The 26,627-nt window shown below is 38.3% G+C and overlaps 1 protein-coding gene across 1 annotated transcript; it reads left to right on the forward strand.

Annotated features, from left to right (window-relative positions):
- The first annotated feature begins 287 nt into the window (after window positions 1-287).
- LOC134815191 (uncharacterized) lies at window positions 288-26,627 on the forward strand. Its single transcript, XM_063823704.1, has 28 exons — window positions 288-346; window positions 1,599-1,767; window positions 1,894-2,433; window positions 2,946-3,116; window positions 12,646-12,828; window positions 12,978-13,146; window positions 13,729-13,868; window positions 14,011-14,105; window positions 14,356-14,449; window positions 14,940-15,031; window positions 15,282-15,384; window positions 16,842-17,090; window positions 17,790-18,019; window positions 18,409-18,643; window positions 19,365-19,495; window positions 20,107-20,229; window positions 20,473-20,713; window positions 21,132-21,216; window positions 21,482-21,744; window positions 21,911-22,078; window positions 22,373-22,507; window positions 22,782-22,885; window positions 23,030-23,201; window positions 23,494-23,667; window positions 23,764-23,937; window positions 24,244-24,365; window positions 25,407-25,527; window positions 25,948-26,627. Exons 1-28 carry the CDS (start codon window positions 341-343, stop codon window positions 26,142-26,144), a joined length of 4,686 nt encoding a protein of 1,561 aa, XP_063679774.1. The 5' UTR covers window positions 288-340; the 3' UTR covers window positions 26,145-26,627.

Genomic DNA, 26,627 nt, shown 5'->3' on the forward strand with positions numbered 1-26,627 from the left:
AATCATGAACCTAAACAAAATTGTCAGGTTATGTCCCTCCGGAAGAACTCAGCAGTTTAGTATGTTTTTTAAAACAAAAGTCGGTCAGCTGTGTGGATCAAGTTCATTTTCACCGTTATGTTATAGACCAGTGTATAGAATAGAATATTCTTTCACTGTTTATCAATTTTGCAGATTGCAAAGCCGCTTTACTTTTATACAGTTTTTGTCCGTACAGACGGTCAGTCCCAATACGGACAAGGAAGGTCACTGAGCTCAGTTAATACGTTGAATATCATTATAGGCTAGGATTGACCAAACAGTAACAACTATCGACGGTGCACCGCTATTACTATTAGACATGAAGGTGAGTGACTTCAGTATTATTTTAGGGATATTTTCACATATTACATATTTGTTGGCAGGTTCTGAGGTGAATCGCAGAGTGCTGATAATACCTTGGATCAGGACGGCAGTTCTAATGCATAATGAATGATTTACAAAATGTATAATGACATGATTGATAATATATGCCATAAATACCTTGTTAAACCTAGTAATAGTATATGATATAATAAGCAGTAAAATAAAATTAGAATAACCTTAGTTAACAAACTGCTCACAATTTCATTAGTCTGGCAACGTGACGAATCAAAAGTTAACGGGTGATACTCGTAAAATATTTGTTCCAAATGCAAGACCATCGACGAGTCCAACTCGGTGCACGTCTCCCTAGGTTATAAATCTACAAATCAAAAGTATTTGCTGCCTACTAGACAAAACTAGATTTTTTTTGCGAAACTTCGCGATATTTGCAAAACTGATTTCGCTCAAAACAATAGAACTCAATAGGGTTTCAATATTTTTACATGAAATTTCCAGAATCAACGTAGAATCGCATTTCGACCTTAAGTTTTGTATTGGAATTTTGAGTTAGGCCTTTAAAAAAATTTGGCGGCCAAATTCTGAATTTTGCATTGCAAATTTTGGAATTTGGCCGCCAAATTTGTTTAAAGGACTAACTCAAAATTCCATATTAAAACTTAAGGTTGAAATGCGATTCTACGTTGATTCTGAAAATTTCATGTAAAAATATTGTAAACCTATTGAGTTCTATTGTTTTGAGCGAAATCAGTTTTGCAAATATCGCGAACTGAGATATAGGCGATTTTGTTCATTTTTTTATTATTCGAACACAGAATCCACAGTTAGGTAGATACTGAGCTGATAATCATAGATAATGTGTAGTATAGGCTTACCTTCCATATAAATTTGATTTCATTCAAAAATATTGATATTTGACCAATTTATGGGCCAAAATCGATCAAATTTGATGCGTATGCCCAAAAATGGTCATATGGTTTTTGGCTCATAACGCAGTAATTTTTGTCCAATCTTGATGAAAATTCATATACGAGTTCAGGGGACCACTAGCTACAAGTAGAGAACCTAAAATCTGGATTTTGGGCATGTTCAGGGTATTTGGCTAAATTGGGCCTAATTTGGACCAAATATGGGCGTGGCTGCTTTGCGGGCACCGTTTGGCGGTCGGGGTCCCCCCCCCCCCCTTAAACAAACTACTGATATTATAAGGTACTAAATTTTTTACTCTCTATCAGACCTGGACATTGGTTTTGCTATTGATTGGCGTTACTGAAACAGCACATTTTTGTTACCCTGAACAAATTGAGTGGACCGGAGCAGAGGCGAGCGCTTTTACGAAAGCTGGAGAATTGGACCTTGTTTCCATTGGGTTTGAAGTTGGTCAACTCCCAGAGAGCGCGGATGGTGAGTCGTTTTAATGATATACCTACACACTTGAGCTGCATCTTATAGTTATTTGGCGTGTTGTATAACTATAATATATTATTATAAATATAGCTCTGAATGATTAACTTTTTAATTTTATTTCAGGTCTTATCTCTAACAGTCAACTTGCTGAAGTCGAAGTTCTAACCGTGGATGACGCCGCTAAAAAGATGACAATTTCATGGGACTTGCTTAGTTATGATCTGACTCTACAAAATGATATAACAGTAGTGGAGTCTGAAGTTATCCACACAGTACACACGTCTGATGCTGCTGGAGCAGAAGGCCTAGTCAAATTAACAGCTGCATTCACTGGTCTATCTAGTGATAATCTTGAGCAGTATAAGGTTACACTCGAGTGCCGTGCAGCGGTTGCAGACGTCTTTGTGGAGTCAGCCCTTACCTTTGTTTTAGTAGCAGACGCTCCGAAGCCATCAGCTAGCTTCGTAGTTACGTATGCCATTATCGCTGATACCCCAGACACGTTAGCAGTTTATCTTGACGACATCCAGCTGACTACTTCCGATACTATTTCGACAGATTGTACTGCAGCGTTAAAAGCTAATTCTGCACTTGACGGACGTTTCCTTACCATATTTACCGATCAGGCAACTGTTCTACCAGCCAAAATAACATGGATGTTCCGTAAGCTAATCTGAAAAATAAATATCTTATTTCGATAACATAATATGTTATTATAACGGGTAGAAAGGGGGGGGGGGGGGGGGGGTGGTTGTTTACGTATTTTTATGGAACTATTACAGCAATGCCCAAAAAATCACCTCAACGCCTGAACTCGTGTATGAATTTTCTTCCATATTGAAAAATAGCTGACCATATTTGGGCATATACCAAATTTGATAGTTTTCGGGCCATAAATTGGTGAAATATTATTATCGGAATCGGTGCAGAATCGTATTGTAGGCGGCAAAAATATTTGTCACCAAATTTTGGTTTAAGGTACGTCGAGGTGATTTTGTAACATTGGGCAAAAATTATTATTAAAAAGGACGTTTAGAAAACGTTTGTTTAAATAGTTACCAGTAAGCTGATCCCGATTCATTTCAGTGTAGAACTTTGTAGATTGTGCTGGTACTTGGATATGCCTAACAACTAATTTATAGATATATGATTATGAAATAACAAACAAATTTCAGCGTCCACTTACGACCCTGTAAAAGCGCCGTTTGAAAGGAGTAATGTCGTGATTGTGGACAATTTCGATAGCAAAGGTTTCATTTCCTATGTTTTGGATAAGAGAACGAACACCGGCAACGCCCCCGCAAGAACAGCGTATATCTTCAATACGTGCGTCAGCAGTACCCACAGTGAGTACTAAATCCAAAGATTAATATGCGTTTATCTGTGTTTATCAATAGTTTAAATTCCCAATTAGTCAAACTGAGCAGGTTGAGCTGTAGTAATACACAGTTCTGAGGTGTTAAAACATTTTCATTACTAACTTCAGTAACATCCTGAATCAGAAACTCGGTTAAATTTAATATGAGTTCCTACAAATAATAATAAAAATGTAACATTGGAAAGGAAATGACACAACTAAAAACGATATGATATATATATGCGTTTATATGTGTTTATATGCGTTTATATGTGTTTATATGCGTTTATATGCGTTCATATGCGTTTATATGCGTTTCTATGTTATGCGTGTATTGGTTATATGCGTTCATATGCGTTTATATGCGTTTATATATGTTTATATGCGTGTATATGTGTTTATATGCGTTAATATGCGATTGCTTGATCTCGAGCGCTTGCAATGATGCTTCTTCACAGTGCAATTGAAATAAAATGTGTAATTTTGCCAATTTGATACATTTAACTTAAATCGGAAGTATATTGTTTGTGACGAAACTTTTATGCAAATTGCACACTAAAGGGTTTTATAACAACACCATAACAACACCATAGCAACACCATAGCAACACCATAACAACACCATAACAACACCATAACAACACCATAACAACACCATAGCAACATCATAACAACACCATAACAACACCATAACAACACCATAACAACACCATAACAACACTATAACAACACCATATCAACTCCATAACAACACTATAACAACACCATAACAACACCATAACAACACCATAACAACACCATAACAACACCAAAACAACACTATAACAACACCATAACAACACCATAGCAGCACCATAACAACACCATAACAACACCATAACAACACCATAACAACACTATAACAACACCATAACAACCCCATAACAACACCATAACAACACCATAACAACACCATAACAACACCATAACAACACCATAGCAACACCATAACAACACCATAACAACACCATATCAACACCATAACAACACCATATCAACACCATAACAACATCATAGCAGCACCATAACAACACCATAACAACACCATAGCAACACCATAGCAACACCATAACAACACCATAACAACACCATAACAACACCATAGCAGCACCATAACAACACCATAACAACACCATAGCAGCACCATAACAACACTATAACAACACCATAACAACACCATAACAACACCATAACAACACCATAACAACACCATAACAACACCATAACAACACCATAGCAGCACCATAACAACACCATAACAACACCATAACAACACCATAACAACACCATAACAACACCATAACAACACCATAACAACACCATAACAACACTATAACAACACCATATCAACTCCATAACAACACTATAACAACACCATAACAACACCATAACAACACCATAACAACACCATAGCAACTCCATAACAACACTATAACAACACCATAACAACACCATAACAACACCATAGCAACATCATAGCAACACCATAACAACACCATAACAACACCATATCAACTCCATAACAACACCATAACAACACCATATCAACACCATAGCAACATCATAGCAACACCATAACAACACCATAACAACACCATAACAACACCATATCAACTCCATAACAACACCATAACAACACCATATCAACACCATAACAACACCATAGCAACACCATAACAACACCATAACAACACCATATCAACACCATAACACCACCATATCAACACCATAACAACATCATAGCAGCACCATAACAACACCATAACAACACCATAACAACACTATAACAACACCATAACAACACCATAACAACACCATAGCAACATCATAGCAACACCATAACAACACCATAACAACACCATATCAACTCCATAACAACACCATAACAACACCATATCAACACCATAGCAACATCATAGCAACACCATAACAACACCATAACAACACCATAACAACACCATATCAACTCCATAACAACACCATAACAACACCATATCAACACCATAACAACACCATAGCAACACCATAACAACACCATAACAACACCATATCAACACCATAACAACACCATAACAACACCATAACAACACCATAGCAACATCATAGCAACACCATAACAACACCATAACAACACCATATCAACTCCATAACAACACCATAACAACACCATATCAACACCATAGCAACTCCATAACAACACTATAGCAACACCATAGCAACATCATTACATCTGTACTCTACTGAGAGTACATGTTTATTCTCTTTTACACTACAAACACTTTACATTGCGTATGTGTGCTGACTGCTGAACACTACAATTTGTACGACACTAACTTTGGCTGGTTGGATGACATCATGCTCCTTGCTCCTACTAAGTAACGTCCCATATCCGGGTACTGGCGGGTATTGTCTATATTTCTCTCTGTCCATGTGAAACGTTTTGCTGCCAGTCTTTGTAAAGTCTTAGTGGACACCATTTGCCTGGTTGATTGCGCAAAAAAACACCAAAGGGTGACCGCGACAAATCTTAGTAACTAAGCAACTAAGCTAATCAATTAGCAACTAAACTAACTCTAAGTAACTGCTGCATTGCATAAATATAATTTATCTTACTTATAATTCAGAGAATTATTTTTGTTGTCTGTACACTGTACGACCGCCCACGTGCAAATAAGGTAAAAAGCAAAAGCTTGCGAAGTGACCATGGTAACGAGAGTTGTTACACGCACGTGCACGTGCAATGATTGTTAAAACGGCATTTTTATCGGATTTGGTGATATTACGTTGTGTTTAGTGCGAGCAACATTTTAATCGGCTGTATCTTCGGTTGTGTAGGATATTTTTGACGCGATTTAAAATTACTAACAAAAAATACTATAAGATTCCTCCCTGTGACCACGGGTTTTCTAGTATTTTATAAATTCGAGATATTCTACAATCTTGTCATTGGTGCCTCGTGCTGTTTTCTGGGTTGTTAACAATATAAAAATTATAAAGGTACAATACCCTCTGATATGATAGAAATGATAATATTACTTTATCTGGAAGTTCTTGCTATTGCTTCTATAAATTTTGGCTGTGTAACTAACAGCAGCGAGCAGATTTGTGGTTCACATTGTACTACTATAACCTGGGCTCCACGAACGAATGTTCACAAAAGAACGAAACACGCTCACTTCAACCTCCCCAGAAACCTTCCAAGAAAAGGAACACAGATAGTACAACAGATCTATCCACTATTAAAGAGGTTGAATCTGAGGTAGAGGGCGATGAAGATGAAGATGAGGATGAAGACAGGGAAAGCTACATCGTATTCATGATCTAAAAACAAGTGTTAAAAATTCAAAACGTAAAAACCATATATCTGAGGCAAAATTTTGTGTACATTAATTTATTTTTAATCAATCAACTTTATCCAAAAATTCGATACAAAAAAGTCATAACAAAGTTCATAACAAAACTAATTTATACGATTGAAACGTCGAGTAATCTCCTTTCCCTAATAAGAGCATTTTTACTTGTCGCAACAACCGGGATAAAGATAATTTTACCCAGAATACATTACAACAATGCGACTCATAAATAATACTCCAATCCGGATTTTACACAGGGAAAGCCCTAGAAGAGGTAGACATAATGATACCGAAAATAACCCCCAGATTTGCCGGCAATACACTATGAGGAAGTGTCCCCCCTGCCTAACTGGCAAACGTCTCATTGGTGGTAAGAAATGCTCATACCAGCACCCCATCAGATGCCGCTTTTACTCCAATTTCGGAGACGACAAACGGATGCAGGAATGAGAAGAAATGCACTTTTTTCCACCCCAAAATGTGCCGTAATTCAGTTGCGAATCACGTATGTTTAAACAGCGATTGTGGCTTCCATCATCTTAAAGGAACGGCCAGAAAGACTGTTGGAAACGTGAATTTCGCTGACAGAAATCGCCTGTCTTGCAGCAGCAGCAGCCCAAAGATACGAGAAGAATAGAATTCAACACGAACAGAAGTTCCTGGCCGCCTCCTGGTGGTTATGATGTGGACAGAATGGGTAGTTTAAACTCCCTCAACACATCCTACCCACCCACTGTTGAATATCAGAAACCTCTCAGACAACGTAAAGACAGTACTTCTGAGAGGGATAGTGCTTTTTTAGAGAAGCTCATGGAAAACATAAAAAACGGAATTATAACCCAGATGAACTCCAAAATGGAGGAACTTCGAGGGCAAATTCCAGCCCTTGTCCAAGAGACACAACGGAGCCAGCAGGACCCGAGATCACGCCAAACATCCTCTCAAAAATCTCGACACAGTTCCCACCACCAACACAGTTCCCAGCCCAACTGCCACTCCCAAACCAGCCAATGCGGATGCCGATGCCACTAAACTTCATTCCCAACTATCAAGGATCTTGCTACTGAATGCTCGGTCCATCTCCCCAGCCGCAACCAGCACTGTAAAATGGAAGATTCCATTCATCCAAGACCACATACTTGACGACCTAGGAAGACCACCGGTCCCTATTCTCGCTATCACTGAATCATGGTTGAAGCCATATATCAGTGATGCTCAAATAGCTACAGATGGGTACAACAGTCTTAGAGCAGACCGTCAAAGTCGAAAAGGTGGTGGTTGTGTGCTTTACGTTGAAAACTCGCTGCTAGTATCAGATACTGTAAAGTTTAGTGACAAACACTGCAGTATGCTGCATTGTTTCATAGACTCTATGAACGCCCTTGTCTCCGTGATATACCGCCCACCAGATGCTCCTCCCGGATCCTTCAAAGCAGTCCTGGACCAGGTGCAGGAGAAGCTAAATAACTTGACATCGAACGATAGATCACCGGACATCTACTGTCTACATTATGGGGGATTTCAACCTCCCAAATATAGATTGGGACACTTGCCAAGCTTTACCTGGTCAACCGCTTTGTGACCAGCAAGCTTGTTCCGAACTAATTGATTTCATGGAGAGAAATTTCTTGACACAAATGATTTGTAAGCCCACGAGAAATAACAACACCATCGATCTCGTCCTCACAAATAAACCACAGGACACAGTTGAGACCAATATCTCCGAATGCCAACTATCCGACCACAGGCTAGTCGAGCTCATAATCGGACATAACCCGCTCTGCCCAAAAGAACATAATCCTATATCTTTCGACAGAAACTCTTTTCATGCGACTGATTTTCATAGAGCAGATTTTGAAGCTATGAACGATCGTTTAGAAGCTGTTAACTGGATCTCTTTGAGAGAACTCTGTTATGAAGATGAAGATGGAAGTGCCTTTCTGGAGCTTATACGCCTAACTGTCCTCCAGATAACTCTCCTAAACTCGCCTTCTAAAGACCCTACTGGAACTGGCACTTCCCGCCCCCGTAGAAGTCGCCAAGTCCGTGAAAAATACACAATGAAGAGGAAAAGAAGAAAACTGAATGCCCAAATAAGTGCACTTACTCAAAACAACCCAACTTCGAGAAAAATCGAAAAGCTGAAAACCGAAGTAAATCTTCTGACCTTCGAAATAAATGAACTTGTGATCAAGCAACTTAACGAAAAAGAAGTAAAAGCTGTAAGTACAATAAAGACGAATCCAAGATTCTTTTATTCTTACGCTAAACGATTTGCAAAGGTAAAATCATCCGTCGCCCCAATTAGAGATACAAACGGAACTCTGAAAATGGACCCAGCGGAAAAAGCAGAAATTCTCCAGACTCAATATGTCACAGTCTTCAGCAACCCAAATTCTGCAAATGTTCAAGAATGCCTCGCCGGATTAGATCCTCATCCAAAATAAGATCTCAACACATATTCACCTTCATAGCAGACGACATATCAGATGCCACAAAGGAACTGGACCCGTATGCATCCACCCCTGATGGTGACATCCCGGCCAAGATCCTAACTAAATGTCGAATGACAATCGCTGAACCAATTTATCTACTCTGGAAACGCTCATTTGATAACGGAGTTAAACCATCTGGCATGAAGACACAGTACATCACGCCTGTGTTTAAGAAAGGAGACCGAACATCTGCCGCTAACTATCGCCCTGTCTCGATAACCTCTCAAATTATTAGAATATTTGAGAGAGTGGTCAGAAATAATCTTGTAGAACATATGGAGTCAAACAGCTTTCTCTCCCCCCCCCCCCCCCCCCCCATCAGCATGGATTCCGCAAGAAAAGAAGCTGCTTAACTCAACTTATAGACCACGTAGATAACATCCTGAAAACTCTCAATGACGGCAACGAGGTTGATGTGATATACCTTGATTATGCAAAAGCTTTCGATAAGGTAGATCGTCAAATACTACTTGCAAAGGCAAAACGCTACGGAATAAAAGGAAAGACCCTGCAATGGCTGACTGAATTCCTGAAGGATCGCCTGCAAACTGTGGTCGTGGAAGGAACAAAATCATCCTTTCAGCTAGTAATCAGTGGGGTACCCCAAGGAACAGTATTGGGACCCATTCTTTCCATTCTATATATTGACGACCAATTTAGTACATTGGTTACCGCTCTGGGAAAGGTGTTTGCTGACGACACCAAGCTCATTGGAAAAATCATGGACCTAGCTACCAAAAGCCTACTCCAAGACGACCTCCTCAATGTAATCGCTTGGGCCCTGAAGAACAACATGCAACTAAATGAGGCCAAATTCGAAATATTTAATTACAGCTTGAACAATTCATTACTGTTAAGAGAATTGCCCTCCACCAGTCAATATTCCTGTTACAATTTAACAAATGGAAGAACTGTTGACCCAGCCAAAACTGTGAGGGACCTAGTGATTCTCCTGTCAAATGACTGCTCCTGGTCTTCTCACATACAGCAGATGGCTAAAACAGCAAGGACGATGACGTCATGGGTCCTTAGCGTATTCAGAGATAGGTCACGCTTCCTCATGCTCACACTCTACAAAACCATGGTGAGAAGCAAACTCGAATACTGCTGCCCGGTGTGGAACCCTGACAAGATCAGCGATATAGAAGCTATTGAAAGCATCCAACGTCACTACACTCGTCGAATCAGTGGCTGCCAGAACCTTGATTACTGGGAACGCCTGCAGAACCTGAATCTTCTCTCATTACAGAGACGCAGAGAACGATACATCATAATCCATACATGGAAGATGAATAATGGACTAGCTCCGAACGACATCAACATGCAGTTCAAGGAAAGCTCCCGGCACGGTGTAAAAGCCACGGTGCCTGCATTTAACAAAAAGGCACAATGCTCAATCTCGACCCATTACGAAAACTCTTTTGGAGTAAAAGCAGCCAAACTATGGAACCTGCTCCCCAAGGAAGTTAACACAATCCAAGTCTTGGAAACTTTCAAATCCTCCCTTGCTAAATTCCTGAAAGGCTTCTTGGATACCCCGCCCACAAAAGGGTATACCGCCATCACAAATAATTCTCTTCTGGAATGGACTCTACAAAAAGATCTAAGCCAGGAGTGATTGGAGGACGTACTTGATACTGTTGTCCAGAAGCGATCCCTGCCGAACCTACCTAAATTAACCTAAAGTAAGTAGATTAAAGGAACCATCACATGTTATAGAGGCTATTGATGATATTAAGTCAAGTGCTTCATCGGGTTCTGATGAGATCCCAGTTGCTCTACTGAAGAATTGCAAAGATGCTATGGCGATTCCCATTCATCTAGTTGATCCCTTGCCTAATTTTTTAATTACTACACTGCACAAGAAAGATAGCAAGGCGCTTCCTTCCAACTACACTGACCTATATCATATAATCAAGGGGTTTGAGAAAATCATGAGGAAACACCTAGATATGCATCTAGAAATGAACAACTTGATCTGTACATCTCAAGTGAAGGAAGAATTTGGGTAGCGAGAGTCTGACGAGATTAGAGCACTTAATTTTTCGTTCTTTTCTGGAAATTAGAGTCATTTATTATCTAACTTTTAAAACAATCTCGAAATAGTAAAGAAACATCTTAAGAGACTGATAAGTGCCCAAAAAAACATAACAGTTCTCTGAAAAATAAAGGTTAATTATGAGGTAAATAGTTTTCTCCACAAAACTCTGTTAGAGGCAGTAGCCATAAGATCATAAAGATCATTAATATCACGTAATGGTAGGTTTCTTTTATTCAAATCATTTATAATAAACTTTAAAAGATTACTTTGGTGTCGACCAACACGTCCTTTCATGGTACATAACGCATTAACAGCAAATTGAAGAGCTCTCTGAGCTGGTGATGAGCAGTCACTGCGAAGGACATGTCCAAGCATTTTCCAGCGAGCATATGTCACTCGCTCTGACAACGGTGTTACACCACAGCGTTCATAGAGTGCTTTATTACTGATAATAATGGGATAAGCCATCTTCAATATTTGACGCAGGTGTCTTCTATGACATGCATCAAGTTTGTCAAATAGGTTCTGAGGGGTAGCCCAGCTGTTGCAGTTATAGAGCATAACAGATGTAACGTATGCTTCGTATATCTTAATCTTGGTCTTCAGATTAATCTTAGATCCTTGCATCCAAACTTTCTTGTATTTTTCGAATGCAACATTTCCAAGGATTATACGATGCTGTATGTCTTCTTTACTACATAGCTTAGAGCCTAGGGACACACACTTCCTCCAAGGTTCTCTATTTCTTAGAGGTTCTCCTTTTTCGTCCTTCTCACTACTTCCAGCCAGATAACACTTTACAAACTCGGTTTTAGATTCATTTACAAACAAATTCCATTCTGAGAGAATTTCCTTGCAAATTGGAAGGAGCTGGTGTAACGAATCCTCATCTTCATCAGCAAAGTCCACATCATCAGCATATTCCCATTCTAAAGGAAGGGAGCTTTCAGATATGGGGGGATTTGGGCGTAGATGTATAACAACAACTCTAAGGTGGTAGAGTGCTCCAGCTAGGTACATGGTAAACAGCGAGCCAGACAAACAGTCACCTTGAAAGGCTCCTATTGTGACTTTGAACTCTCCCGATGTCGTCTTTTTGATCTTAATTCTGAGCTTGGTGTTAGCGAGCAGATATCTAACTAGTCTTATGTCATCTTCTGAGCATCCTGCATCTTCGAGTAGCCTGAGGATAGTTGACCGATGTATTGTGTCGAAGGCTGATGACATGTCTATCCCCATTTTACTAAACTCCCAATGTTTCTCCTTGACAACAGAAATAAGAACCCTTTGTGTCCAGACAATATTAGAGCAGCTGTGTCCTGATTTATAGGCATTCTGCCATGGCCCAGTGTAGTCTGCTATCTGTTGTTGAATACGCTGGAGTGTTATCATGGAAAGGATTTTCCTAGTTCCATTGAGAATTATCTAATTATCATCTTTACTCAAATTTATATATTTTCGTAACTGCTCGCATTTGCGAAACTGAATGCACAATATACGACTGGTTAACGTGGTTTTTAATGATTGCACTGTGGTTAATTCTTGATTACCCGTGATTTAGTTGTTTTTATGAATATTCCCTTTATTTCAGACATATATGCAGCCGATGCCTCATCGGGAGATGAAAAGTGCCCTGCTGATAGGTCAGGAATAACAAATTTTACTCCTTGTTCAATACCGGACGGTTTTGCAGTCCCTGTAACAAAGGAATCCGAGTGTAACTCTGAATATTGTTGTTGGGTCACTGACATATGTATTACAGCTCAAACACCAAGTAAGTGCTTGCCAACTTCACACCTTTATTGTGATTCATCGAGCAAAGGGTTGTGTGTTATGGGATTTTAATCCATTTGTCTAGTACATATTTTGTATAGTACAAGAATCGTTATTAAGACTCCTTTTTATATGTTACTTAACCTTCAGGCTGCAAACTGGTAGGCGACAGTGCAAAGGATCTTGCAAAAAGCGAATCAACGAAAACTATAATAGATGGAGAGGAAATAGTTGCTGGTAACTACGCCTCTTACGACAGAATATACTTGGGGCAGGAAATTACGTTTGAATGTATAAGTATCTCGAATCCAACTAAAATGTAAGTAAATATTACGCTCAAATAAGTCTGTCGACAGTTGTATCTCTGGTTTACTTATTTTTGGTTTGACACAAAAATGGTGGAAAATCTGATTTACAGCCAACAAATGGCAGATTTCAGCACTCACCACTATCACATGTGACATGATATGCAGAGTATGGTTTTGATAACATACTTACTTGATAACTTAGATAACATAAATATAAAAGAGGGATGAGTACCTTAGCGGCTTCATTGAAAATGAAACTTTCTTCTTTTTTTGACTGGGTCGAATGCTTTTATGGCCTTTTGAACAGTACGAAGAACTAAAAGATTGACTAAGTAATAAGAAGTCCCCACATTTTTGAGTGGTTTTATAATCGCAAACTTATAAATACTGTTGTCTCTTGACTTTAGATCTAAACGGGATCTTGCTAGTTAAAACAATCAAGTAAAGCTACTGTTGGTTTCAAGAAGCTGACTATGTAGTTTGGTGTCACTAGCATTTATCTGTGATCTGTGATATGCTTTAATAATAACTATAACGGATAAAATGAGAAAATCACAAATATTATTCGATTAAATAGCTGTAAATTGTTCCAGGTATATGATACCAAAAGACGACAGTATTACGGACTTTTCAGATTTTGGAACTTTCAAAAAAATCAGCTTTAGTTGTTTACAGGACTCTGCTGGAGGAATGACTGATATCATGGCTATGTATGAACTCTTTAAATGTGAATGTGAGTTATCTGAAAAATCCAACCGCCGTGGCTAACCATTCATCACCTAATATGGGCATCACGTGTTATTTTATATAAATTCGAGTTTCAAATGTGTCCAAACGAATGGTGGTTCCTCATTCCGTAATGTTGAACTTTTCAGACGCGTGTGCAGAACCAACCCTTGACGATTCCGTGATGATAAAAAATCTCGATTTTGTAGCAGAGCCGTTCTATCCCGTTGGTACAGAAATAAAGGTGAGTTTTAATTTATCACATAATTTATGAATGGTCATTTTATTAGTTAAATTAGTGAAATAGAATCTTTCAACTGGACAGTCCAACATAAACATTGGATGAAACTGTACCCGCCTGATAGGGGTGCCATCTACAGAGAGACCCCCGTCACCCCCACATCTGCAGAGAAACACTTCAAATTAAGGTCTGGAATTGGGATATGAGTTAACATTTGATTAAATGCAAATTAATGATTTGAATTTTTTTTCAGTTTGAATGCAAACCAGGGTATATAAGTGATGATGTTTTTCCTCCTTTTAAATGTGTAGGCGGTCAAAACGATTACAGTGACAGAAGGTGTACTGGTAAGTTCTTTTTACCTTCTATGACTTTCTTTTTTCCTGAAATATTTTTGAAAACAGCGAAAAGTTTACAGTATGATTTGACTACTGTCAATGTAATGACGATTAAAATTTCGACGTTTTGCAACACAGCTTTGACAAAACACACTACGGTACACTGGTTACATATCCTGGTGATGAAAGGTTAAGTATCATACCATATAGTGCTACGGTGTGTTTAGGTATGGAATGGTAGATATGCTCGCTCCCACTAAATCGCTCGCCCAAATTTTAAGAAAAGTCTTGTGAAAAGGTCCTGAAGGTATAGTATGAGATCTATCTAATTCGGTGTATATTTGGACACAGATTCCGAATCACCCCCAACCGCGGTGTTTCACCATTTCATCACCTAATATGGGCATCACGTGTCATTTTATATAAATTCGAGTTTCAAATGTGTCCAAACGATTGGTGGTTCCTCATTCCGTAATGTTGAACTTACGCCATTTTTCAGCCGTGTGTACAAAACCAACCATTGACGATACCGTGGTGATGGATCTCGATTTTGATACAGTGCAGCACTATCCCCTTGGTACAGAAATAAAGGTGAGTTTTAATTTATCACATAATTTATGAATGGTCATTTTATTAGATAAATTAGTAAAATAGAATCTTCCAACTGGACAGTCCAACATAAACATTGGATGAAACTGTACCCGCCTGATAGGGGTGCCATCTGCAGAGAGACCCCCCCCCCCCCTACATCTGCAGATAGACACCTCGAATTAAGGTCTGGAATTGGGATAAGAGTTAATATTTGATTAAATGCAAATTAATGATTTAAATTTCTTTTCAGTTTGAATGCAAACCAGGGTATGCACAAGAAGATGGTAAAACTGTGTTTCCTGCTATTAAATGTGATGGCCCTAATACGGATTACAGTGACATGAAGTGTTATCGTAAGTTCTTATTAAGTTATTACCTTCTACGACTTTCTTTTTTCCTGAAATGTTTTTGAGAACAGCTTAAAGTTTACAGTATAATTTGACTACTGTCAATGTAATGACGATTAAAATGTCGACGTTTTGCAATAAAGCTTCGACAAAACACACTACGGTACACTGGTTACATATCCTGGTGATGAAAGGTTAAGTATCATACCATATAGTGCTACGGTGTGTTTAGGTATGGAATGGTAGATATGCTCGCTCCCACTAAATCGCTCGCCCAAACTTTAAGAAAAGTCTTGTGAAAAGGCCCTGTTATCTAATTCGGTGTATTTTTGGACGCTGATTCCGAATCACCCCCATAACGTAGGATAACAATGCATCCCTGGAGAGTTATGGGCAAACAACTGTTTTGGTCACGTGACAGGCTAGTAGTTAGTAGTACAGGGTGGGCCAAAAGTCAGTACCCATACGTTGGCCTTAATAGCTCCGCCGTGTTTTATATTTGAGAGCTGTTGCTTTGCAGATGGCATACTGTACTTACTGGTTCGAGGATTCCGCCGTCAAAATTTGAAAATTCGAATATTTTAGACCACGCCCATTCAATATTAAAACACCTATATTGTTTTCTCTGAACATGCTGAACCCCTGATTTTTTCAGAGACGGTAGATTATCAAATGTTGCATATGATCTGAAAACATGAGGCAAAACGGATTAGAAATGACGAAGTTATCAAGCATTTTCTGTATCTCGTTAACAATATTGACTGGGTGATTATGTGACACCGTGACACGACACCTTGATTGGGCACCCTTAATAATTCCCATAATGTTTAACGGGGTAGTTAACGGGGGAACCTTATCACGTGATTAGGTAAACCAATCACCTGATCACACGTAATGAATAAACTCGTTATGCTTCATATCTCGGTCATCTGAGAAGCTACAGTTCTAATTCTTTCAGGACAAACGTAATTCGAATGGCCAAACACAATTCAATAACATTTAGCTTGATCCGACTATCCAAACTATCAAATAAATGTGAAAATGAACCTCCATTTGAAAAAAATGAACGCGAATATTTTTCGAGTTGACAAATTCCTCGAACCAGTGGTGGTACTAAGTCATACCAGAAAGAAGTATTTAAATTGGGCACTCAGTGACTGAGCTATAAAGGCCAACGTATGGGTACTGACTTTTGGCCCACCCTGTAGTAATACACAAATTCGATTGTTTAGGGTAAGGGTTAGGGTAAGGGTTGTGGTCAGGGTTATGGATAGCTTCCCTAACATTTTACCACCAAGATACTAAACCAAGTGTTAATTCATCGTGTCCTATCTTGATGAAATTAGGATAAATCGTTGAACATATCTACAAGTATATGTGAGCTCGCCTTAAACAGTCTAAGCTGTTAACTGTATATTTTATCTTGACCTTATTCTATTTTTTGTTATTTCTATTGTTTTCAGAATGTGACGTATCTACAGTGACACTGGAAGCCGACGCAAAGGCATCCTTTTTGACTACAACGGCGTTACCGGAAACGACTGGTGATACCGGAAAAATCATTTACCAATGTGACGCTGGAGCTTCATTTGTAGGCGAAATTAATTCGGTCTATAGAAACAAACAAGAGATGAAATGCGCCTGGGATACAAGGGACGAGGTTGTATTCTTAGACGGGAATCACAAGATCGAGGACATCGTGAAGTGTAGAGGTACGTTACTTTAATTTATTCTATCCATTGCCTTTAAAGTGATGGTAAGAAGTAATGGGTAGTGGAGGTGGAATTGAAGAAGTTTGCATTACCCCTGAACTTAGGACTTCCGCTTTTGTCGTAATCTAAAACTGCAAAGTGCTAACTAAAGTGGGCATTTTACTCAAAGACTAGGCGAAGAGATTGTCACTTCTGATGACATAACGGGGACTTATTCTAACGGATAAGCTTCAAGACCCGTTGAGTATGTACTATTCGGACATACTATTTTTCGTGCTTTAATAAATATTTTATATCAACAAAATTGTTTAGTCATCGTTGTTACCCTAACCTTCCATGTCGGTTTAAATAACATCCACAATATCCAAAAACGGATAATTGACTTTGTAACTTTTTAACCTACAGAGAATCAGGCTGTTTAAATTGTGCATTACTAGAGGCCTATCAAAAAGAATAGCACACCTGAGTACGATTTTGTCGGCAATTTTATTCTGAGTCGAGTCTAAACTGTTAGCATTTTCCAAATTTTCTCTTAGATAAAAAAGTAATTCTTCATTCCGATTAAAAATATTGTTTTTAGACTGCTCCGTGCTTACGATATTTTAAAATGCATTTATGCATTTATGCATATAAATCCATAAATTTAAGGAATATTACCAGTATTACAGAATATAGACCAATAACTTTCATTCCTTTCAGAGGACTGCCCACTGAAGCTGCCTGAAGATCATGGAATAGCGTTCGGATTTGACAGTTACCCTGAGACAATATTGTCGGTCCCTCAAGACAATTCATATGATGTTGCTTGCGAAGATGGCGAGTATTATTTACCGTATGGGCAAGAGGATGAAGTCGAATGTAAAGAGGTGACCGATGGAGGATCGCCAAGTGAGATTGTCGTTCAAGCGTGCAGCGCTCCTTGTGATATCGTAAGTTAATACGTTTCTGATAATTTTTTAATCAGACGATTTTATTTTGATAGCCACTGTTTAAGCCGTTCAACTCCTTTATTCATGAACATTACATGCAACACATTTACTTCTCTGCGAAATTGTTCCATCGTCTTTTATTTGTTCCTGTGTCGGGTGAGCGACCGGTGTTATCATCGGAACCATTTGAGAACACTAATTTAAGTTCATTTTAAATCATTCCTTTTTCGGGAGGCCAAAAAAGTGGTCCCAGTCGATCCTTAAACCTCGGCTCGGTTCACTCTATTCCATTTTTGGGATTTAGTAAAAAATTGAACTATCAAAATTTCTGTTCCGATCGATTTATAGCCGTAACTAAACTTTATCCAATTTTAACCTCATTTTCGCAGACAACCATCAATAAAGAATATAACGTAGAATACGCTACAATCGAAAAGGGGCAGTTTCAGGATGCTTCAAAGGAATTTGCGGTTGGGCTCAACACACCACTACTCCTTAGTGGTTGCAAACAATCTAAAGTGTTTCTGTTTACCGAGAACGTTGAGGCAAACACCAAATTCTTTTGTGACGCATCGAAATACGACTTTGAAAATGCTCAATTTAAAGACCTCATAAAGTGTTACGGTAAGTCAAGTGCATTTTGTTTTGATTTTTAAACATAATGTTAGGCGGATGATGATTAGAATATAAGGACGAAAAATATGGAGTGAAAAATATAACAGCCTTTATAAAAGAGCCTTAAAATGGGAAAAAAGGAAAATTCAGAAAAGTGAAACGTACTATGATAATAAGATTGCTTATAGTTTCACAGTTAAAGAGCATGTTTGCTGTTTAAGAAGCAAATGAGACACTTCTACGAAAACAAAGTATAAAAGATTTCTAATAACTTTACATATAAACCTCATAGCAATAGCAATATAAAGGTGACACCTGACCAGTGACCAGTGACCATGGTTATGAGTCGTAACCAAGGTAACGATTGTCGTCGGACTATTTAGTCCAACATAATTCGTCCGCTGGGCTCTGTTGTAAATTTATATATAGATTATACGATGTCAGAGATCGCCGGTGGATGTATATGGTTATTAAAATGTGTCATGTTTCGAGGTATGCATCTCCCACCCATACAAATTTGATTTTTAAGTTCTTGTCTGGATTAAAGGTTGTTATAAATGTTTATAGACATACTGTCTTTAATATAGTTGTACGGGTCATATTGACAGAAAATGCATGTATAGATGTATGTCGGCAAACGTACATCCTGAGTAGTGGAAAAGATTCAGTACTTTTAAACAAAGTTTTAGGTTTTCTAAATAGATGATGAACTATCTAATATTTTTTTCAGACATGTGCAAATTACCAACCAGAAGTGAACTCGACTATTACCACGACTTCCTTAAAATCGAGGACGCCGGTGGCGATACTTCTTTTGTCACATTAGCACCCGAAGCCACTTCCATACCTCCCAACACAAAGGCAAGCTTCGCTGTTGAAAAAATATCTCTGCCTGTTTAGCTGCATGTCGCATGTTATTTTTTATCTTTCAGAACCTTGCTCTCTTATCGGATTAGACTATTCTTTAGTTGCAACATTCCTGATTGGCAACCCGCGGACTATATACAATCGCATGTTGATTAATCCAGGGGAGAAAGTAAATCAAATCGTATAACCGTTCATTTTGACCAAGATGCCGGTAGGAGGGTAGAATGGTAGGATTTTAAACCTATGTCAAAAAAGGTAATAACTCAAATTGTACTGTGGGACTTGACAAACCGAGGGTTTGGACTCAATCAATCACAGTTATAAGTTGCATGAATAATGAAATCGAATTGTAAAAACAGTGGTTATTTACCTTTCGGCATTAGTGAAAAGACTAAGTTCACATTCTAAATTTACATCCATGAAATAATCTTGAGAAATAACAAAGGGACGCTCTTATCGTACATTATTTCTACAAGGATCTGCTCATATCGATTTTACGCGTGCATGATTCAATGTATAAACATTAAACATTGTGCAATTGTCGATGATTTATTCAAGGTAATATTTTCTAGTTGTACTCTCTCATGTGACGAGATAATTACCAGGTGCAATTCCAATGTAAAGATCAAACGATGACAGTGGAAAGAACTGAAGGTACCATATTCGAAGCTGAATGTGGAACGAACGGAGATGAGATAGTGTTACAGAGATGCTACCCTTCGTGTTCGGTTAGTGGTTTAGTAGCGTTGATTGTAACACAATTTTACTGTTTAGGTTTATATTCGGTACAAAGGAAAACACTGTTACCATTGTTACCATGGTTACGTTGCAAGTGACTTTTTAAATAGCCATCTCATTAACATTAATTCTATTTCAAATTTGGTAAAAGATTTCGAGTCTGTCAAGTCTGATCTGCACTAAATCAAGTTTTACCGACAAACTTTTTGCATGGTAATTCTCCCTCCTTTTAGGTATCTGAGATTCCCAACCCTAACGCCAACACCATCATTAGCGCCGTAGGTCAGACCGGAACCAAAGTTAAATTGGGTGAAGAGGTGGAAATTAATTGTTCTAGTGACGACTATGTCATGGCTTTCGATGTTACCAAAAGAGCAATTGGGTCTTATGCTGAGTGTAAGGTAGATCCTAACGATAATAGAAGTTTAGAATTGAAGGAGGCAGGAACACATGCTGGCAAAGATTGGTGCCTTGGTAAGTGTACGAATTTAAAACAAGTGGGACACAGAGACTAATGATGTCAAGTTCTGGTCCAAACTAATTTCCACAGAACTTTTTCAAAACATGTCTCATTACGGATAACTGAGTTTGGATATTTATGCTTCCAAAGGGAAAATTAAACGAAAGTTAAACTAAATTGAACAGAATTGAAGAATTTTTCTCGCCAAAAAATACTCCCCGCCATTTTAAAAGCATGATAATTTCTTCAGATTGAAAATTACGCTCTGCAATGTCTCAGATTTCTTCGTTCCCGCTCTCCGACTAGCCAAGATCCGGGGACTAAGATTCCATTTTTATGGATAGTTTTACCATGGGCCATTATCAAGTCCAAAGTTTATTTGTAAACGGCCTAGTATAATCTCTGCGTCAGTAACGAATTAAATTACTTCAGCTGTCCCAAAGTTGGGTGCACCAACAGCGTCAACCGGATCGTACACCTTTACAGCTTCTGTGGTATTGCCTTCAGACAGAGATACGTAAGTCTATAGGATACCTTTTTTAGATACCATCAGTTTCAACAAAATAAAATCTGTGCTTGACTACAGACTTAACTACGACTGGGGACCCGAAGTATTTTGTTGTGAGACAGCGCCCAATCTGGTACGAATCACGGAATCATCTGTTCCAAAACACATCCGTATTCATGGGTCATGTTCATTGCTTCATTTTGTAATCTTTAAAAGGTTTGGAAAAAGTTTTTTCGCTTCCCTCAACCGAATTTTAACTTTATAACCAATTCAGATCTGTAGATTGGAAGATAGAGGAAGTGTTTGTCGCGGACAGTGGTGGTGATATAATTTGCCCCATTACTAGTATCAACGCAGACTCCGATACTTACGATTGCCCGTACACTCTATATACCTCTGATGCTGATTGGAAAGCCAAATTAAAAGATGGTATCTCACTGCATGTCGTTCATATCAAATATCCAAGCCAAGATAAAGTGTTTGTGACTAGAAAAGACGTTACCGGATTTTATGTTGGACCTCCACCCTTGGACGCAGGTATTTGCTATATAATATGTACTCACATATTTTCTATTTCGATAAATTTCACGATGTGTTGTATGACTAGTTAACAGCCGCTATTATTAACAGTGTTGCCGTCTAGTGCTATTATTTACTGTACATGTATTTGATTCGTAATTTCGTAATTTTTTAATTTCTTCAGGTGACGTCACGATTAGTGTTGTCGGCGCTAAAACTGTAACTATGATTTTCAAAGACACTTTGCCTGCTGATATTGGAGAAATTACTGCAATCGGTTCATACGAACCAGTGTATTCAATGAAGATAAGTGAAAAGAATGGTGACGAGAAACAAGCTTACGATGCTAAGAGTTAGTTAATTTTTGTTACCGTGAATCATCATCTCCATGTTTGAGAAATAAACGTTACCAAACAGCTATACATCTGTTGTTGATATTGGTCATCATTAAAATTATGATTTAAGTAACTTATCTCCAGAGTTAACTGAAATAACTTTAAAAATAACCTAATATTCGTTTCTAGAACTGGCTTCCAGTTTATATAGAGGAATTGCGCGATTGTAACGTGGACTGTTCCCAACAATTTGCACCATACAATTACAAAGATAACTCCATCGTACCCAACTTAATAAAACATTGTTTTAGATATAGCCGATCTTGTGAGCCAGACTGAATACGATTGGAGCAGTGTCCTAGAGCCTCTCAAGAGCTATGTTGTTGTGATATCTTCCAGCACTGAGAAAGGACCCGGCGGAGATATGACCAAAGAATTCAAAACTGGTAATTTTATTGTTTTCAAAGTTTTTAACATGAGTATAGTATTGTATAATATTTTAAGGTCATTAAAAAATGTGTACTTATTCGCACTGTATAGTCTATATCATATTTTTTTAATTCTACATTTTAAAGATACTTTTGTTCAACATTTTTAAATAGAGTAATAGTCTCATAAGCTTGAGTACATGTCATTATGTATGCAAAATATGTATTCGATATGTCGGAACACGTTTGGAGTTAATGTAAATTTTTGGTTAACCTGAGAAACTGTCATTAGGTCACGCTCCTGCGACCATCACGGACTTTGAAGTTTCCTCAACCGCCTGCGATGTGACGATCAAGTTAGCCGATACCAGTCCAGGAGGCAACACCAAAGTCAAGGTAAGTCTTGATTCGTATTTATTATGAAGACCCCCTCTGCCCCCTTAACCAACTTTGTTGAACTGTCACCACAATCTTGTCTGCATCAAACTCAAGCCTGGCTATTCACGTATAAGAAGATTAGGACAATCATAACAATTTCAGTATACCCTGAGTAGCAAGGCCGAAGTTATTGAAGAGAAAGATTTTGGAACTGCTAAGGAAGTTACCATATCGTACGATGATCTTACTCCACTCACAGAGTACACTTTCACTGTCACGGTCCTGACTAATGATGATACACCCTCCGAGACAGTCACAAACACTTTCACTCAAGGTGAGGATAAATGGTGTCATATAGCACAATTCGTGTTGTATCTTGTATTATGTCACTACTACAAATAAAGTTTTGCCATTAGTGATATCGGGACTGGAGCCATTGGCACCAAAATTACCATTTACTAATCAGCTCGGAACTGAATAGATCTGAAAATTGACGGACACATAAAAAGCGATAACAAGGGAACCGACATTACTTTGACAGTTATATATTGGTACTGTTGAGCGATGATTTATACTCAGGATAAAGTAAGTCTCTTACACGAAATTAAACGAACAATTTTTCTCAGGACCAACACTCCCAACACCAATAGATTCCTCAAAAATAGTGTTGACTGACAGTACTGCTATAGTGGAATTCGTGCCAGAAGAAGGTTTCACTTACCGCTTAAAGGTATCCAAAAAGGTTGACGAAGTGTGGACAGTTATGATGGAGTATGTTTACCCTGATAACAGCAGCGAAAGTGAGGGTGATACCAGCAGCGAAAGTGAGGATGATACCAGCAGCGAAAGTGAGGATGATACCAGCAGCGAAAGTGGGGCTGATACCAGCGGCGAAGGTGGGGCTGATAACCTACCTTCACGAAGAAAGCGTGATGTTACACCAGTTATTCATGAATTCACAGGTCTAGAATTAAATGTTGCCTACAAAATTTCAATGACCTCCGAGGGGAATGTTGGCGAAACGGAAACAGTACTGACAAGTGATCCTGTTGAAGTTGAATTTACAACTTGTAAGTTTTTTTGATTGTTGATCATCACTTTAATATTTCCATTATAGAGATTTTACATACAATACAGTAGCCAACTACTACAACTAGCCAGTAACCACTTTCTCTGCTGCACCGCATAGCTACTCGATTTTTAGTTCTCCTTTGCAACTTTTTAATTCTCCTTGACAATGTTTCAATTCTTCCCTACATTGGTGAATAACTGCTTACACCCTTCTGTTTGAAGCCGAAACTCCAACTCATTATGTCCATTTTATTATTATTTCCTTCCATTTTATTATTTTGTAACCTTTAAACCTCCCTCTCCAGATGCCTGTAGTAAATCTACTTTGACGGACGCGAATGTAACCGTGAGTTTGGAAGATAGCGAACAAGTCGTCTCAGACTTTTTGTCTCCAGATAGTAATGTGCATTTCACGTTCACCTGTCCGGTAAGACTTGGTTCTTAACTTGAACTTCGGTTTCGACTCCAAACTTGGTTGAATAATTTGCCTCTCCAGAATCTGCATAATATTAATATTAATCATGGATATGTGATATCCCATTTTATAAATATCTCCGGGATTTCGACGCGGGATCATATTATCACTCAGCCCGGCCCGCTGTTAGATAAACATCTCAAGGTGATATCATCCCGCCCCGGAAATTTGTATAAACCCGGCCCGCTTTTTAGTCGTAACTGATGTTTATCATTCAATTCTCCGACTTACAATAATCAATGATACTGCTGATTAGAACTCGATAATAGTAGAACAGTTAGACGCGCGATCACGTGGGCGCGTCACGTGCGTACCACGTGCCACCAATAGCATACGCCGAGTCTATACCACGTGACACGAAAGCGCACCACGTGATATGAAACATCGTAACCGTCCACTTCTTTTACACGCAAATTCCTGGGAACGTTGCCAAAGCAGCTAATTCTTGGAATTTCTCCAACGCTTGGCGTGAGAAGTTGGCGACTAGCCAGCTACCCTTGTCCGTGCCCTAAAAATAGTATTGTTTTGCTTGCTCTCCTTCCAGCTCTTGTTCCTGCTAACGTTCAAGCTATTGCTCCACTATGACAGATCGGTTTGACATTCAAATCCCTTGTCGAAATCGCCGGAGATAATTATAATCCATAAACACTTCACGCTCAGGGCTAAATAAATGTAATCCCTCAGCTGGCGCTTCGGGATTACATATTAACACAAAACTCGTGCGCTGCGCGCACTCGTATGTGTTTATCAGATCATCCCGCTAGCGCGGGATGATCTGTTATATAAACCCTTTGCGTGGCGGGTTTATGTTATTATAAATATATTTCCAGAAATCTTTCTTCAATACTTCAATACAAACAATTTAATAGGTAATAATTATTTTTAACAGAGCTGGTCAAAGGTCTTTATCTGATTTAAAAAGCAATTAAAAGTTAATTTAGTGAGTCGTACTGGGGGCTGGTTTATCCGTTGTTAACAATCCCCTCCACCCAGGATATGCTTGCCTTCAGATTTGAGGTAGCTGAAAAAGTAGAATACAATACCACCGCCAGGGTTTTGTGTACTGCTTCAGGGTGGGACAAAGATAGTTATACAGTATGTGTAGAGGTTCCAGGTATGTTTTATTTATCATCTCATGTTTCCTAAAAATTGGAGGGATCGAAGGGGTTTATCCTGAAATTTATGTTAATCTTAAAAATGCAATAATGTATGCGAATAAACATAAACTGAAATACTGACGTCAACAACAAAAACGTTCTTAAACGTTAAATAGCTAACGTTGGTTAAAGGTTTTACCTAACTTTAAAACAACGTCCAAACCCAACGTTGGAAAGTGTACTTTCCAACCTTATTCCAACGTTTATCCAACGAACTTTGCCGGATGGGTTATTAATTATTATCATATTTTGGATTCATTTGCAAAGAATATGTGATTTCTCTTGTTGTTTTATATTGTCAATTCAATTCCTCTCATGAAAAGAAAAACGACTTTTTAAAAACTGTATAGAACTTGCTATCAATAAAACTTTTTCAGCTGCTGTAAGTGTTGGTGTCGTGATAGGATCAGTTGCGGCAGTGCTTATCTTTATAGCAATAATCATAGTTGGAATTTGTGTTCTACTACGCTGGCGACGAAATCAAAGAAGTTCCTCCACTGGAAATGTGGTCTATGAAAATACTGATAATACCAAAACAGCTGAAGTATCCCTTCCTTCTAGAAAACAAGCATAATATTATACTCCCTGCTACGCCATCTGAAGATCATATATATAGCAGTTATAGCAGTGAAAAAAATAGTAGCGCAGATGATAGTAGCGCAGATGATTTTTGATTTGATTTGATTCGAAACTTTTATAAATAGTACATATACAACCATCAGAGACCTTGGAAAGTTCCTTACCAAAGCTCATGAACGAAGATTTCCTAAAGCATCCTTTAAACAAATTCCTAACAATAAAAATATTGCCTAATGTAAGATTCGGAACATTTTTATAAGAGTTTATTTGAATTATTAGTAAAATAAATCTCATTATGAAGATTTGCGGCGATTACTTTTTTGTTTAACCTTATTATAGTATTAGTGGTTGCAATTTTATTCTCATTCTCTTGTATATATTCTTTTTGACTTTTGGGTAAATTTACTTTTTATATTGGGTCAGACATTATACCATGTAATTTTACTTCTGAATCGTTTAATCTGTTTAATCCTAATAT

Source organism: Bolinopsis microptera, chromosome 5, assembly GCF_026151205.1.
Source record: "Bolinopsis microptera isolate Bmic1 chromosome 5, MBARI_Bmic_1.0, whole genome shotgun sequence".
NCBI classification, from domain to species: Eukaryota; Metazoa; Ctenophora; class Tentaculata; order Lobata; family Bolinopsidae; genus Bolinopsis; species Bolinopsis microptera.